Genomic DNA, 17577 nt, shown 5'->3' with positions numbered 1-17577 from the left:
CTATGGCTTGCCCAAGGTCATCCAGCAGCTGCAAGTGGAGGGGTGGGGAATCAAATCCATTTCTCCCAGATCAGAGTCCGCACACTTAACCACGACACCAAACAGAGAGTGATTAAAATGTGGAATTCACTGCCAGAGGGTGTCGTGATGGCCACAGGAATAAACTGCTTTAATGGGATCCGACAGTTTCATGGAGGGTAAATCTATCAGTGGCTCCTACCCATGGTGACTAAGCGGAACTTCCATATTCAGAGGCACTAATCCTCTGAATCTGAGAGCCAGGAGGCAACATCAAGGGAAGGCCTCAGCCTCTATGCCTGTTTTTGGCCATCCAGAGGAACTGGTTGGCTACTGTGTGAGAAAGGATGCTGGACCAGGGCTATTTTTGGGCAGGAACGCACAGGAACGGAGTTCCGTCTGGCTCCTGAGTTGGCCACACCCAGCAGGAGCTCATTAGCATAATAGGCCACACCCAACAGCAGAAACTCATTAGGATTGGCTACATTAGGGGTGTGTGGCCTAACATGCAAAGGAGTTCCTGCTACAAAAAAAGCCCTGGCGTTTTGACAACAAACAAGGTAAACGGAATAAGAAGCAAAAGGTCGGTGTGGCTGGATGGCCACACTTCTGGTAACATGGGGGTGTGGCCTAATATGCTAATGAGTTTCTGCTGTTGGGTGTGGCCTATTATGCTAAAGAGTTCCTACTGGTCTTTTTCTACAAAAAAAGCCCTGTGCTGGACTAAGATGGACTATCGATCTTACAGGGCTCTTCTTATGTTCTTATATTTGTGTCCTAAGGTTAAACCGGTTGCAGTTCCTTCCTCTGACCACTGATTCCGGTGGCGCTGGAGTACCTGATCCACAGCACCAGAGACGGAGCAAATCATCGGAACACCAGCTGATTCCTAATCCATCGGTTCTGGTAGTGAAATGAATCTGGCACTCCGAAATGTACAGAGAAGCTTGGATGAGAAGAGTTTTGGGACAGGTCCCAGAAAATGACCGTTGTTTCAGGATTATCCTGCAGTAGGATTGCCAAATTGGAGTTCAGTAGCCATTTTGAGACTGACAAGACATTTGGGGTATAAACGTTCAAGAGTCAAAAGTCCTTTTTCCAGATGCAAGTTAGAACGGTGATCCCTGAGTTCTTTCATCCCAGCTAGAAGAGGGGGGGGGGTTGCAAAGAAGAGAGTCAGGATGCAATGGCATAATGCAGAATGGAATCGGCTTGATTAGAGTGGGGGAGAAACGCTTAGGGGCAGAAAATTAGCATCTGAAGTGAGATAAGAATCCTGTGTCCATATTCAGCCCTTGGGGAGGAGGGGGTTCCACTGTTCTGAGCTCATGTTCAGCAGTCTCACATTGTAATCTCCCTTGAAGCTTCTCTGTTTGGGGACTGCCAGTCTTAGGCCCCGGTCACACGGGCCGGATAACGCGGGGGGAGGCGTGGCTGTTCGCCCTGGAGCAAAATAAGGTGCGGTGGCCCAATCACACAGTCTCCCGAGTCTCCATGCTTCGGCTGTTAGCTGGCGATCACACTGCGACGCTGCAGCGTGGCAAAGAAGCGGCGTGGCGTGATCACACAAGCGTTTCGCGTTTGTGTGCATGCGCGGAGCAGCACTGCTTTCAGTTTCGTGTCTGTGCGCATGCACTTACGAAAAACATCTGGTTTGCGACGGGACATGGACTGGCGGCGGATGCCACGGCATACTAGCACTCCTGCGATCAGACGCCCGCCTGTGCCGCGCGTTTTCCGGATACTAGTGCATTTTCCTTGGTACTTTTTAACTCCGCATCTTCGGCGGGACACCACGGGTTGGCCACTGGTGCGCTACGCTTCCCAGATGTTGCAGTATGATCGTGCCCCGAAAATCTGCCCGACATTCGTGCCTTTCGCGCGGCAAATTCTCCGTGTGACCGGGGTCATTGGTTACCAACAGAATGTCCTGGAAGATTAAAACAGTCTCCCGCTGGTTTTTGAGTGCTGTGATTTTTCCATGTCAGATTTATGGTTTATGACCCTTGTATTGCATAAATAAGGGCCATCCAAGTGTACAGCGGCAGGGCTTAGTTTGCTCTGATTACTCAGCGCAGGAAGAGGGTTCTGCCGATCCAGCAAATCCTTGGCCAGGCATGCAATCTGTCCCGTGCCTCGACCAGGGAGACCGTCGAGTGTGACATATTGCTGAGCATTTGAGTCAACATCAATTCTGCAAGCTGCAAGCAATCTAAGAACATAAAGCCACCGGAAGAGCCCTGCTGGATGAGACAAATAGCCCATCTGGTCCCGTGTCCTGTCTTGCACAGGAGCCGACCAGTTCATTTGGATGGACAACAACAGGGCAGAATGGCTGAGATCATCCCTTTATGTTGCCTCCTGGCTCTACAATTCAAACAATTAGGACCTCTCTGAATCTGGAGGTTCCCCACAGCTACCATGGTTAGTAGCTACTGATAGACCTCTCCTCCACGAAGCTGTCAAATCCCCTTTTGAAGCGGTTTTTTTCCTGTGGCCCTCACGACACCCTCTGGCAGGACAAAAGTAGTACTTCCTTTTGTCTGTCCTGAACCTACTGCCCATCGGTTTCATTGGATGCCCTCAAGTTCTAGTCTTTTGGGAGAGGGAGAAAAATTTCCATTTTGTCAACTCTCTCCACCCTGGGCACAATTTGATAACCTCTATTTTGTCCCCCCCCCCAGTCATCTCTTTTCTAAACTGAAAACTCCCAGGCTCTTCAGCCTTTCCTCCTTAGGAAGGTGCTTCAATCCCCTTGGTGCAGTGCTTAACAGCACGGACTCTAATCTGGGAGAACCGGGTTTGATTCCCCACTCTTCCACATGCAGCTGCTGGTGTGAACATGGGTCAGTTACAAGTTCTCTCGGAGCTGTTCTCTCAAGGACAGATCTGGGAAGAGCTCTCTCAGCCCCACCTACCTCACAGGGTGTCTGTTGTGGGGAGGGGAAAGGATAGGAGTTTGTAAGCCGCTCTGAGACTCTGAGTAAAAGGTGGGGTATAAATCCAACCTCCTCCTCCTCCTCCTCCTCCTCCTCCTCCTCCTCCTCCTCCTCCTCCTCTGTTGTGGGGAAGCAAACCCGGTTCTCCTCCAGCTCCACCATGTCCTTTTGGAGAGACGGTGACCAGAACTGTACACCATATTCCCCATGAGGCCGCACCATAGATGAATACAGGAACATTGCAATTGTAATGTATTCAATAAGCTGCCACTGAATGCATAATGTGTTATGAAAACATCTAATTGAAATGCTGTGTTAAGCTTCGTCCTGGGCTAAGATCCAAATACATCCAATCACATTGCTAGCCCAGGAAGCACCTAACCAATCACTATCAACAAGCTCCCTGAGCGGGAACGTCCGTGATCGGTCCTTATGTATGCAAGCTTATTGGTTGGTAATTGTACAGTAGGCGTGGCTACATTAGCCGGGAGAGTTTAAAAGCAGGACAGCTGCAATGTAAACGCTGTTCTGGCTATCAGATGTTGATCCATGTTGGAGTTGTGTTCGAGTTGATGAATAAAGCTGAATCTTTGCTGACTCACTCTCCGACTACTTTGTTAAGCGAGCGACTTAACAGCAATAAAAGGTAAAGGTAAAGGTTCCCTTGCTCGAAAGCCCATCGAGTCCAACTCTAGGGTTGCGGTGCTCATCTCTATTTCAAAGCCGAAGAGCCAGCGCTGTCCGAAGACGTTTCCGTGGTCATGTGGCCAGCATGACTAAACACCAAGGCGCACGGAACGCTGTTCCATTCCCACCGTAGTGGTACCTATTTATCTACTTGCAGTTTCTTGCTTTCGAACTGCTAGGTTGGCAGGAGCTGGAACTAGAGACGGGAGCTCACCCCGTCTTGCGGCACCCGGGTCTTGAACTGCTGAACTACTGACCTTCCACAGCCTGCAGTTCAGCGTCTTAACCACTTGAGCCACCGCAGCTCCGTTATTAACAGCAATACTGACCGTTTTATTCTCAATCCCTTTCCTAATAATCCCCAACATAGAGATTGCCCTTTTCACAGCTGCAGCACACCAGCTTGGCACTTTCATTGAGCTGTCCACTACGACCCCGAGAACTTCTTGGGAATGATTAGCTGCTCTTGATATACATGAGTGACTCTCTCTGAGTGATGACATGTGAAAGACAACAGCCTAAAGGTTAATTGTCCGTCTCAAGCTAGCATTTGGGGATACAAACCGGACTCTTGCAGCAGCCTATAGCAGTTTTTGGCAAGCCAGTTCCCCTGAACCGGAGCCAGAGGTCCATTGGAGAACAACAAGCCCTGGGAAATAAATAGCCCAGCTAATTGGTTCTGAATGCTTATCTGTGCTAAAGTGCGTTGAGCACAATCCCAGTCAAGTGGCTGGCGCAGCGACCGGTGAGACCGAATGTTTTCGGGGAAGGCTAAAATCGATTGCGTAAAAGAAAAATCTGGGATTTGTTTTTTTAAAAAGGATGAACACAACATTATTAGGAACTGAGATCGAGGCAGCGCTTAAACAAGTGATTTCGTTTATTCAGCTCATAACAACACAAGAAAAAAAGACATAGAACCAGGCTGACTTATGTACAATTTGAAATGGGGTAACAGTGTTCCGTGCGCCTTGGTGTTTAGTCATGCCGGCCACATGACCACGGAAACGTCTTCGGACGGCGCTGGCTCTTCGGCTTTGAAACGGAGATGAGCACCGCAACCCTAGAGTCAGATTCGACTGGCTTTCGGGCAAGGGAACCTTTACCTTTACCTTAAGCCACACTCAACAAACAGATAATGACCAACAGAAATACTGCGTTTGGAACCAATACATAGGCTTCGCTGATCGGTTAGTTCTTCAATCCAAACACTGCAGTATGTTAATAGAACTTATGTTTAAGCTAACAAGCTTATTTGCCTTAAGACATAACAAACATAGTTAGAGGAGGAAGAGGAGGAGGAGGAGGAGGAGGAGGAGGAGGAGAAGATTACCACTTTGGGGTCAGGAAACAATTTTTCTCCGGGTGCTTTTGGCTGGAGATACTGGAGGGTTTTTTGTGATCTTCTGGGTGTGGAACAGTGGTCATTGGGGGTGTGGAGGGAGAGGTATTTGTGAATGTCTTGCAATATGCAGGGGGTTGGACTAGATGACCCTGGAGGTCCCTTACAACTCTGTGATTCTATGATTCTCAGAAGAAGAGGAGGAGGAGGGGGGAAGGAGGAGGAGGAGGGAGAGATTGGATCTATACCCCACCCTTCACTCAGAGTCTCATAGCAGTTTACAAACTCCTTCTCTTCCTCTCCTCACAACAGACACCTTGTGAGGTAGGTGGGGCTGAGAGAGTTCTCTTGAGAACTGCTCGTGAGAGCTCTGAGAGAACATGTGACTGACCCAAGGCCACCCAGCTGGCTCTCCCAGATTAGAGTCCACCGCTCTTAGCCACTGTGCCAAACTGGATATTCCCTATGGATTCTCTGCTGCGGGATCGAATGCTAGCCCCTAACTTGGTGGTGGAAAGTGCTGTGAAGTGGCAAGCGACTTACGGTGACCCCTCAAGGGCCTTTCAAGGCAAGAGGTGGACAGAGGCAGTTTGCCATTGATTGGACAGCCTTGGGGGTCTCCCATCCAAGAAGAAGAAGAAGAAGAAGAAGAAGCAGAAGAGATTGGATGTATACCCCGCCCTTCACTACCCAAAAGAGTCTCAGAGCGGCTTACAAACTCCTTTCCCTTCCCCTCCCCACAACAGACACCCTGTGAGGTAGGTGGGGCTGAGAGAGCTCTGAGAGAAACTGCTCTTTTTCAAGGACAGCTCTTATCAGAACTACGGCTTGCCTGAGGTCATCCAGCAGCTGCAAGTGGAGGAGCGGGGAATCAAACCCGGTTCTCCCAGATTAGAGTCCGCGCACTTCACCACGACACCAAACTGGCTCTCCCCCTATTACAATGGATCTCCAGCCAAGCCAAGATCAGTTCCCTTGGAGAAAATGGCTGCTTTGGAGGGTGGACTCTCTGGCATTACACCCTGCTGAGGCCCCACCCCTCACCAAACCCCACCCTCCCCAGGCTCCACCCCTCAAATCTCCAGGTATTTCTTAACCCGGGCACTGGCCACCCTACTCGCTCCTCTGCGGTCCACTTTGCGAGCAAAGAAAAGGTGTATGTATGCGGACCGCCACTAGGGGTCCGCGGCACAGGCAGGAGCTCGGCTCCCTTGAACAATAGGCACATAGGATCCTCGTTCCCCCCAGCCCCAACCAATAGCCACTTTGGCGGGAAATTCAAACCCTCCAATGGACTAGGGGTGTGCCTGGGTGGGTGTGTATATAGTTGGCCTTGCAGGGCCGTTTTAGTAGTCTGATGTTAAGTACAATAAACGTGTGCCAACGCATGTCGTCGTCTGAGTCCTCCATGCGGCGAACCCAGTACTTTTCAGGTGTTTTCGAGATCTCCTGTTGGCAAATGGCACAAAAGGTTCCCCACTTGGGCCATTTGTGGTGCTGCTCTCCTGGCAGGAGCTCGAAAAGGGGGCCGATCAGCCTCCCGCTGGAATCAGCACTCTTCGGCTTTCCACGCCGGCTCACCGGATTGCGAAAGACCATTAACGCCCTGTCAGGACGGCAATTTAGCAGCATCCTTGAAGCGCCACTTTACTCAATGCTGAAAGTGTGTAATTACTTATCGTTGCTCTTAATAATGATAATAATAACAATAATTAAGGAAACAGACCTCATGTGGAAATGTATAAAAAAAATTCTCTGATGGAAAATCTCCGCGTCGGAGAGTCGAATGGTATAAACAAAATGGGAGTTTTCAGGAGTGATCCCCGGGTGGTTAATTTTGCTCATCAGGAACCCCTGAATGAAGATTTGACCTTCTCGACGCAATGAAAGCGACATGATTGAGCAAGATAATTAGGGGAGGCTCCATGCAGAGGGTAGAAGTGGGCGGATGTGGTTTACAATCATGGCTTCGCCTCCGCCGACGTCCCGTGGTTCGGGGGGAGGTGCCAATCACACAACAATCCTGCGGCGTGGCAAAGAAGCGGTGCGGTGCGACAGTGGCAATGGCTAGGCGCCATTGCTGTGGCAAACGGGGTTGTGTTTTTTAAAAAACCGAAGTGTGTGCATGCGCCGTTGGGTGCTTATGCACATCCCGTGGAGACTTGGAAAAAAACCCCGTTTTTGCGACGGGACATGGGCGGGCACCAGATGCCACGAACTACCACCGGAAACGCGATCAGACGCCCGCCGTTGACCCACGGTTTCCAGAAACTAGTACCTCGGAGGTACTAGTTTTTTTACGCTGCATCTTCGGCGGGAAGCCTCGGGTTAGCCACGGGAGCTCTACGCGTCCCAGATGTGTCGGTGTGATCGCGCCTGGAAAATCCGTCTATCTTCCGTCTCTGTGGCGTGGCTAATGCTCCGTGTGACCGCAGCCTGGATGGCTTTTAAAACGATTGCATTGTTTAAGAATTTTTTTCTTGCCATACACACAGCTTACTTTCTCTCATGCGGTGAAGATCCTCGCACTGTGGCAGCAGCTGCCACCAAAGCCACATTTTAAAAAATCCACACAGCCAATAAGATCTCCTTATCAGGGGAAGGCCTCAGCCTCTCTGCCCTGTTGTTGGCCAGAGGAACTGGTTGGCCACTGTGTGAGACGGGAGGCTGGACCAGATGGGCCCTCACTGGTCTGATCCAGCAAGGGTCTTCTTATATTCTCTCCCGTGAGCAAGAGCAACCCCCCACTGAGCTCAGAGGGCGCCTCCCCAAACCAGCTGACTCAAGTCCAACACAGTGGCCAAAACCCAGGGGCCATCAGGAGGTCCACCAGCGGGGCCAGAACTCCAGAAGCCCTCCCACTCTTGCCCCCCAAGCACCAAGGATACAGAGCATCACTGCTCCAGACTGAGAGTTCTTATCTATACCTTGTGGCTAACAGCCACTGATGGACCCCTGCTCTATACATTTCTCCAATCCCCTCTTGAAGCGGTCTGTGCTTGTAGCTGTCACCATTTCCTGCGGCAGTGAATTCCACATACAGGAAGCTGTCTTATACTGAATAAAACCATTGGTCCATTAAAGTCAGTGTTGTCTACACCGACTGGCAGTGGTTCTCCGGGGTCCCAGGGAGAAGTCTTTCACATCATCTCCTACTGGATACTTTTAGCTGGAAGATGGCGGGAATTGAACCTGGGACCTTCTGCATGCCAAGCGAAGCAGATACTCTACCACTGAAGAAGAAGAAGAAGAGATTGCATTCATAACCCACCCTTCACTACCCAAAGGAGTCTCAGAGCGTCTTTCCCTTCCTCTCCCCACAACAGACACCCTGTGAGGTAGGTGGGGCTGAGAGAGCTCTTTCGAGAACTGCTCATGAGAGAACAGCTCTGAGAGAACTTGTGACTGACCCAAGGTCACACCAGCAGCTGCATTGCATTGATCTAATTTATTACAGCAAGAGCCAGTCAAACAGTCCAATTCTGATATAAGAAAGATTAAAACAGTAATAGCATAGGAATAGTATAAAAACATTAACAAGGGAAAATTAATACAATTAGTAAAATAAAATAATATTAATAAGAGAATCATACCATTTTTTCCAGCTAAAATAAGTTTACATTTCCTAATAGCTAAGCAACAAAGTTTTGCTGCAGCGTAAGTCACTGAGCTCTGAACGTCTGAAATATACTGGGTTTGACACGCAATTGTGATCAGCTCATGCTTTATTGTGATTTCAGCTCAAACTAAAGACAGCCCTAGCAGGACTGAAGCCCTGCTTAAATCTGTGACCAACACCACACCCACACCCACACACCACCCATGATAGGTTATTTACAGAGGTGCTCCTGGTCAATAGGTTCCTCCCAGGATCTTAACAGTCTATTGTTCTGTTCAGAGGTCGATTCGGGGGATCGCCGTTCCCCTGGGTGAGGTGCAGGGGGGCGGGGCACACGACGAAGCCCCACCCCCTGCTTCCGGCCGCCCCGCTTCCGGCCCTCATTCAGCCAGGAGGAGGCAGGAGAAGAGGGAGGGTAAGTTGCTTCCTCCCCACCCCTGCCTGCCTGGGGCCAGGGAGGGCCTTCGCGGGGCTTCCTCGCACTCCTGCTGGCCTTGCAGGTCCACCGTCGGGCCCCTGATGGGGCTCGGCAGTGGAGCCGCAAGGACGCCACCGGCGGCCGGGACCATTGGGGGTGGGGGGCCTTCGCAGGGCTTCCTCACACTCCCGCCGACCTTGCAGGTTTGCCCACCGCCCCACCGAGGCGCCAGAAGAGCGGGCGGCATCCTCCGTTCCTCCACTCGGAGGATTTTCCAGTTGAAACGGAGAGGCTCGGATTAGCCCCTGCCTGCAGGCGAGAGGGGATCCAGGAGGCTTCACGTGTAAAGATCGCCCTGATTCACCCAAAGGGACAAAGTTCAAATTACACGGTTTTTTGCTTGGGGGAAGGGTTAAGGGGAAAAAAAACCCCACTCTGCATTTGAACATCGCACTCCGCAGCACAGTGCCTCCCTCCTCGGGAAGCCACGAACGGCGAGCTCAGCGCACCGGCCTCACACTCCGCGTGAAGGTGAACCTGCAGCGGCGCTTGATCGCAGTGCGCTGCGCAGCACAGCCACACGAGAAGCCGAGCCGGCAGCGCGCCTCCTCCCCCCGTGGAGCCCCTCCAGTGCCGCGCCGCCCGGGGGTCTCTGTGCCCACCCGCCATGGGCGCTGCCTACGGGGCAGGCAGGGGCACAGCGCCACCGAGCGCCTGGAGGGGGTGTTGCGGCGGCAAGAGAGGTGCGCCTGAGCCTCGCCAGCTGCAAGACACACTTCCGGTGATGTCAGGGGGTGTGGCCTTATGACACACTTACGGTGATGTCAGGGGGTGTGGCATATGCTAATGAGTCATGCTAATGAGTTCCCCTAGCTCTTTTTCTACGAAACGACCCCTGGTTCTGTTTATCCAAGATAGGTCCGTTGATGTCGGGCCCAGTGCACAACAGTCTTCGAGGAGGAATTTACAGAGGACTTCTGGCCTAAAGTCAAGATAAGACTGCAGAGGGCTAAATCTAGACAGAAGGGGTAGTATAAGACGGTTTCGTTCCTCCTGATAGAATCTGCAGAACCGGAGGACATGAGTAACTGATTCCACCATATTAGCCATGCACGGGCATATATGCTCATGCATTGAATTTACCTTGCAGTACAGCGGAAAGGGAGCCCCTCAAAACGGGCTGCAAGTGGAGGAGTGGGGAATCAATCCCGGTTCTCCCAGTTTAGAGTCCGTGCACTTAACCACGACACCAAACTGGCATTGAGCCACGGCCCCTCTTCCACACCCTGCTCCGTACATCCCATGCTCCGTACATCTCCCTGGAATTGTACTGAAGCAGATGAAATACTGGCAAATAACATGCTTTTGTTTTATGCTAAGTTAATGATAGTAGAGTGCAGAGAACCGAAACGATTAGGCCACGAAGGGGGGAGAGCATGATTGCTACGAGTGGACACCCCGGGTAGAAGGCTCTCTCTCTCTCTCCACGAGGAAATGGGTAATTACCGAGGATGTAACCCAATCGGATATGTCTGTGAAAGGAAGACAAGTGAAGAGTAATTGTGTTTGATCCAAAGGCTAATTCGATCAGCAGCCGATGCAGGGAGCGCTCTGTCTCCTTTCGAGAAGTCCCCCGTGCAGATCAAAAGCATATTTTTGTTTACACAGTTGGCAAGCCGCGCTCTGCGCATTGAAGTCTGACAGCGCGAGAAGAAACCGAGTCTGACGGCGTAAGAAGCATTCGACGTTTGCATGTGTTTTACATAATTTATTCTGCCTCCGCTGATCAGGGAGGGCAATGAGGGAGACAGAGCCCCAAAGGTGCCTTTTGAAAAACTGGAGGCAGACAGGTGGGCCGGGGGCTTTGAGGAGACACCATATTCATATGAGAAAAGAGTACAATGGGCCAGTCGGAGGCATCTAAATCCACTCAAATGCCCCTCCGCAGCTTTCTGAATGAATGATCAGCTCCCTGCTCATGTTTCGATTGAGTCCAGGATGGATGCATCGTCTTGAGATTTAGTCCAGGATGGATGCGTTGTCGTGAGCTTCGTTATCAGTTGCAATTCAGCAGTCTCTCTTTCTAATCTCCCTTTGAAATTCCTTCCAAAGTGAACTGCTGCTCTTAGGTCAGCGACTGAATGTCCTGGAAGGTTAAAATGTCCCCCCACTGTTTTTTGAGACTGCGAGCAAGAAATGAGAAGGAGAATAGCCATGAAGGAGGTAGAAAGGATTCCGAAGGTTAAAGACCTGTCGCTGCCCATCAAGATCAGGGGTGTCGAACTCATTTGTTATGAGGGCCAGATCTGACATAAATGAGACCTCGTTGTGCCGGGCCACGTATGTCATAAAATGTAATGCCAGGTAGCAGAGATATAAACTTTATAAAGGACACAAACACAAAGGGTTGGGTTTTTTTTTACTTAAAATAAAACCATGCTTAAAACATTAGCACTCTTGCAATATTTTGTTTATTTGTGTCTGACAACTGACACCTCTTGCTCTGAATTATTGCACCAAAATGTCTGTGCTGTTGCAATCTTGAGTCTTCTGTTCAGGTGTGTGTCTGTAAGCTGCAAACCTACGATGATGCAGCAGCAGCAGCAGCAGAACTGGAAGAGGCAGCAGAAGACAGCCAGTTCCACTGCGGGCCTGATAGAAGCCCTCTGGGGGCCTGATCCGGCCCACGGGCCGCATGTTTGACACCCCCGGTCAAGACAATACATTCCACCGTATTCCCCATTTACTATGTAGGGATGCAAATGTTTGACAATGAAGAAAGCTGATAGGAAGATCCCTTTGAAATGTGGTGTTGCAGTAGAGTTTTACGGATCCCATGGACTCCCCAAATGACAAATCAGTGGTTTCTGAGTCAAATCAAGCCTGACCTCTCCCTAGAATCTAAAATGACTCTCAAATGACTAAATGGAGGCAGTTGTATTTGGTCACATTCTGAGAAGACAAAACTGACTGGAAGAGACTATCATGCTAGGAAAAGTTGAAGGCAGCAGGAGTCCTGGCTGCGACCCGGAGAAGGGAGTAAAAGCCACAGATTAGAAAATTCTGGTGGCCTTTCAGAAATCTTCCGAATTCTCAATAGAGCTGCATATGATTCCTGATGACAAGAAAGAGTATGATGCAATACTACAAGATCCATCCTCTTGCCTCACCTCCTCTCTGATTCCGTGGTACTTTCACCTGTGAGCAAAATGAGTCTCAATCAGGGGTCATTTCCTGCCGGAGCGCACAGGAGCGGAGCTCCGGCAGTAAAGAGCCCAGGGGGCGGGCACATGCAACAAAACCCACAAAAAGAAAAAAAAATGTGACCGCAGCCATAGTAACACTAGAGGCCGAATGCTGATATATGCATGAGGCGTGGGGTGCATTGGGTTTTACCTATAACCTCTGAATTCCGCGTGCTTTCTTCAGTCCTGACAAAGGTCCAGTTCCTGTAGTCATCATATCTCTAATAAAGCATCACTGCCAAAAGTGTGGAAAGTGTCTTAACTGGGGATCTGACAATACCCTAAGAAGCCACTACTGTTTTCTTGGAGAGGTCAAAAGAAAAGTTGTGTTTGATGTAAAATATCTGGACCTCTTTTTCTACGAAATTACCCTTGGTCTCAATCATACCATGGCCTGGTTTAGGCAGTGCTAAAGACTACCAAGCCCATGCTGCAGCACACACCACACTTACATGGGGCCATATGTATGCTTGCATTGGACCGAGCAATTGGGAATATTGTAAGACTAGCCCTTGCCGGGAATCATAGTTTACCAGACCTTCTTCTACTTTCTCATAATACTTGGAGGTTGGGGACGCTCAGTGAAAGCGGCAGGCTATAGATGCGGAATGGATGGGAAGCCACTTCTTCCCATGATGCATAAACTCAGTGTGACGTCATACCAATGGTTATGGGGCCCCCCAGAACATCTAGTGGTGCGAAACATCTCATGGGCCGTGTCCACACTGGCGGCTTGGCGCGATATGGCAACGCCTCTAACTGAACTGGTTTAAAGTGTTGTGGCGCATATCAACCACACAGCACACCCTGCTATGGGTTACCCATAGAGACATCCCATGGTAAAGCATCCACATTATTGCAGCACTTCAGCCACGGACCGCGCTGCCAAAATTTTTTCCAAAATTCATGTGCACACATAGGAGCACATGCCTGCACATATGTGTGCATGCGCACGCATGTGCATATAGGCAGGTTTTTTTTAAGATGCCTCCCTAGGGGCAGCACAGATCTGCAGGTTCAGACAGCCAAATATGTTCTGCGTGCACTCCCCCGTGTTCAGACATCCGGCCATGCTCGATGAATGCACGGAGAAACAAAAACACCACTTTGGAGGTGGTGGCTTTTTAACCCGGCTCCAAGTCATCCTCTGACGGGGTGCGTACGCCCACGGAACGCCTGACAGATGTGGCTGCGTGACCGGGCCCATTTAATCCATTTGTGAAATGGGCCTATATCGGGCCAAACTGCCAGTCTGAACGCAACCGTGGAATTGCGCTGAGCAGGGGTCATTTAGTAGAAAAAGAGGTTCATGAGCTCATTAGCATAACTCATTAGCATAACTTATTTGCATATGCCACACCCCCTGACATCACCGGAAGTGTGCCGGAAGGCCACACCCACCGCTCAGGCTCCACTGGACTGTTTTGGATTGCTAGCTAGTGGGGGGGGGGAACGTGCAGATCTGTCCTCGCAGAGGAGGGAGAGCTTGTACCTGAATAAAACTTGGTCTTAAAGGTGCCACTGGACTATTTTGGACCGGGGGGCTGGGCTCTGCAACTTACCTGGCTGCTTCTTGCTCTGACTGAGGGCTGTTGGGAGCAGGGGGTGGGGCTTGTTGCATGTTCCCGCCCCCTGGGCTCTTTACTGCCGGAGCTCCGCTCCTGTGCGCTCCTGCAGGAAATGACCCCTGGCGCTGAGAAAGACCTTTCTCTGCATGAGATCTTGGCAAGCTGAGGGGTGGTGGTACGCCAGAGGGACTGACGGGAACCAACTCGGCAAAGGGGAGGCCTCGTGTGCTCAGGTGTGTGAATAAGTCTCCCAACTCACCCTGCATGTTGGGGTACTTCAGGAGGATGAGGATGCCAAAGCGGAGAGTGGTGCTTGTTGTCTCCGTGGCCCCAAAGAAGACATTGTGGGTGGTCATCAGAAGAGTGTTCATGTGGAAGTAGGTGAGGGGGTCCTCCTTTTCCTGCGGGGGGGGGGCAGAAAGAGAGGGAATCGTTTGCATATTTACACAGCCCCTGACCAGCCTCCGGGGAAAGGTGAGGTGTCCGAGCAGTCTCCATGTTTAAATTGCTGCTATTCATTTGCAAACTATGGCCTTGTATCCTACTTTGAAAAATCCTTGAAAAAATCTTTGGCACATGCTTTTTTTCCTGCTTCAAAATTCCTGAAACACACAAAGTCTTCACGCTGGCTTCTGTGTGAGCAGGACTCAGGTGTTCCTTTCATTAGGATGCGCTAATGAGGTGTGAACCGTTTTCCTCTCTAAGAAGACTCTTCCTGTTTTGATAAACTCCCTACACTGAAATCCCTGTTATGGAATCTTTTAAAGGTTTTGAACTGTAGATAAGAAGAAACAAGTTTGTAATTTTCTAGAGAAAGTTTGGTGTAGTGGTGAAAGTCAGTTTGGTGTAGTGGTTAGGAGCGCGGACTCTAATCTGGGAGAACCGGGTTTCATTCCCCACTCCTCCACTCACAGCTGCTGGATGACCTTGGGCAAGCCATAGTTCTGTCAGAGCTGTTCTCTCATGAGCAGTCCTCGAAAGAGCTCTCTCAGCGCCGCCTACCTCACAGGCAGTGGTCCCTCTAAGCTGAGTTAATGTGAGCTAGCTCACAGTTTTTTAGCCTTCAGCTCACAGATTTTTGTCTTAGCTCAGGAAGGATGGCTCCAGAGCAAACTAATTTATGCAGTAGCCGCTCACAATTTTAATGTCAGTAGCTCACGAAGTGGAATTTTTGCTCACAAGACTCCACGGCTTAGGGGGAGCATTGCTCACAGGGTGTCTGTTGTGAGGAGGGGAAGGAGATTGTAAGCCACTCTGAGGCTCCAAGTGAAAGGCAGGGTATAAATCCAATCTCTTCCTCCTCCTCCTCCTCTTCTTCTTCTTCTTCTTGACAAGACTATTAAAGTTCTAATACAATTTTTCACAACTTTATATGTAGTGCACGGTTTATATAAAAAGAATTGTTAATTAGTCAGGTTATCACGGTTATTCTCTTTTGACATAGGAAAAAAGCTTACCCAGCCATGTGGGCCATCAGAATCCAGGTAGCTCTTAAAGGTAAAGGTTCCCTTGCTCGAAAGCCAGTCGAGTCCGACTCTAGGGTTGCGGTGCTCATCTCCATTTCAAAGCCGAAGAGCCAGCTCTGTCCAAAGACATTTCCATGGTCATGTGGCCGGCATGACTAAACACCAAGGCGCACGGAACGCTGTTACCTTCCCACCGAAGTGGTACCTATTTATCTACTTGCAATTTCTTGCTTTCGAACGGCTAGATTGGCAGGAGCTGGAACTAGAGAAGGGAGCTCACTCCATCATGCGGCACACTGGGGTCTCGAACTGCTGAACTACCAACCTTCCACAGCCTGCAGTTCAGCGTCTTAACCCCTTGAGCCACCGCTCTTACTTGTGTTTGAATTCCCCTCTGATGCATGACTTGTTAGAGCCCTGTGCATTCCTTTGTCCAGTGGATTAGCTGTACAAGAGGGTATTCATGGGAGCACATCCAACCTTTACTATCACTGGGAATTTTGCTTGGGAGGCCAGATGTTTCAGCCTTTCCACTGGCCCCAGATGCTGTGCATCGGCCTCTCAACCAATGGGTGATAATCCAGGCAAGCCAAGTACAGGTGGTGATGAGCTGGTGTCTGTCGTGTTTGGCATAAGTGATGTCTTCCGTTAGCTGGCAATGTTTTCCTTTTTCTATTAAGCCTATTTGCTGTGTGGGTGGCTGTGCTAATAAATGACATAAAATAGTAAAAAGGAGGAAAGCAAAGAAGAAGTTCCCCTGTGAGATCAGGGCCCTGCGGAACTTATTGCAGTTCCACAGGGCCTGCAAGACGGAGCTCTTCCGTCGGGCATTTGGTCGAGAAAGGGGATGTCCCCCTCTCCCCCCCTCCATCTTCTCTGGCCCTAACTTTGTCTGCCTAGCTTTTTCCAGCCAATTGTCCACCAGTGGCCTGATTCTGACTAGTCATCCGACAACTTTTATAGTTACACGGTATTTTACAATTTTATGTGTAAACTGTTATTTTTAAGACGTTTCCGTGGTCATGTGGCCGGCATGACTAAACACCAAGGCCGTGGAGCTCACGCTGTTACCTTCCCACCGAAGTGGTACCTATTTATCTACTTGCAATTTCTTGCTTTCGAACTGCTAGGTTGGCAGGAGCTGGAACTAGAGATGGGAGCTCACTCCGTCATGCGGCACCCGGGTCTCGAACTGCTGAACTACTGACCTTCCACAGCCTGCAGTTCAGCATCTTAACCACTTGAGCCACCGCAGCTCCTAAATAAAAGAGAAGCCCTAAAAAGTTGCCAACAGATGGATCGATGGTCAGGGGGCCACACATTCCAACCCGTCTCCTTCCCTGCCCGAATGGGTCAGGAAATACGGAGGAACCAGGTGGTAGGATTCAGCTCTTGGACATAACCTGGCCCCGTCTCCACACCTGCTGCATTTTGAGAAGGAAGCAGTCGATGAAATCGCGGGGGAAGCTGGGGTCCAGGGTCTCTTGGTGCATCTTGGCCATCTCCAGGATGAAGAGGCGCAACTTCTCGAAATTCTCGAAAATTCTGTTGTGGGGTCCGGGCAGGTAATACATGACATGAGAGAACAGGTTGTACATCTGCGAGGAAGAAGAAGAAACACCAGTGGTCTGGATCAGACCCAGCAGCATCCACATAGGCTTCTTCCTGTTTCACCACAGTGGCTAAACAGAAGACCCCCAGAAGACCAACAAGCACAGGACAGAAGACTACGGCCACCATCCCAGCCACAGATATTCGAAGGTACATGGCTCCTGAACATGGAAGTTCCATTTAGCCTTTGGTGGGACGCTCCTCCACAAGTAGGTCTGATCTTTTACAGCCGTCTAAGAGAGCAGTTCTCACTCACCTGCCCCCACCAGGAACTTAAACACCGGAAGTTGTCATTCACCAGCCCAACCAAAGTGAGGAATTTCTCGTCCTCGTAGTCAAACCGGTCCCCGAAGACGATGGAGCAGATGACGTTGCAGACAGAACAGCTGATCAGGAAAGCGGGGTCAACTGGCTCCGCTGAGAAAGGATCAGAAAGCACAGGTTGAGTCAGGGATCGGGGTGGGGGGGAGTTAGCTAGATAGTATGTGACCAATAGTTTGAGACCCGGGGGCCACATGATGGAGTGAGCTCCCGTCTCTAGTTCCAGCTCCTGCCAACCTCGCAGTGTGAAAGCAAGAAACTGCAAGTAGATAAATAGGTACCACTTCGGTGGGAAGGTAACAGCGTTCCATGCGCCTTGGTGTTTAGTCATGCCGGGCCATGG

General features: G+C 50.3%; 1 protein-coding gene across 1 annotated transcript; it reads right to left on the bottom strand.

Annotated features, from left to right (window-relative positions):
* Positions 1–9928: 9928 nt before the first annotated feature.
* LOC107114853 (cytochrome P450 2F2-like) lies at positions 9929–17330 on the bottom strand (the record flags this gene model as incomplete). The annotated part of the gene is made up of 4 exons (XM_015416451.1): positions 9929–10005; positions 14096–14237; positions 16724–16900; positions 17170–17330. Coding segments are annotated over 4 exons (557 nt in total), but the record flags the coding sequence as incomplete, so codon positions are not given.
* Between the last annotated feature and the right edge of the window lie 247 nt (positions 17331–17577).

This window comes from Gekko japonicus, unplaced genomic scaffold (genome assembly GCF_001447785.1).
Source record: "Gekko japonicus isolate JY-2015 unplaced genomic scaffold, Gekko_japonicus_V1.1 scaffold2128, whole genome shotgun sequence".
NCBI lineage: Eukaryota > Metazoa > Chordata > Lepidosauria > Squamata > Gekkonidae > Gekko > Gekko japonicus.
This window is presented reverse-complemented; position numbering and strand designations above follow the sequence as displayed.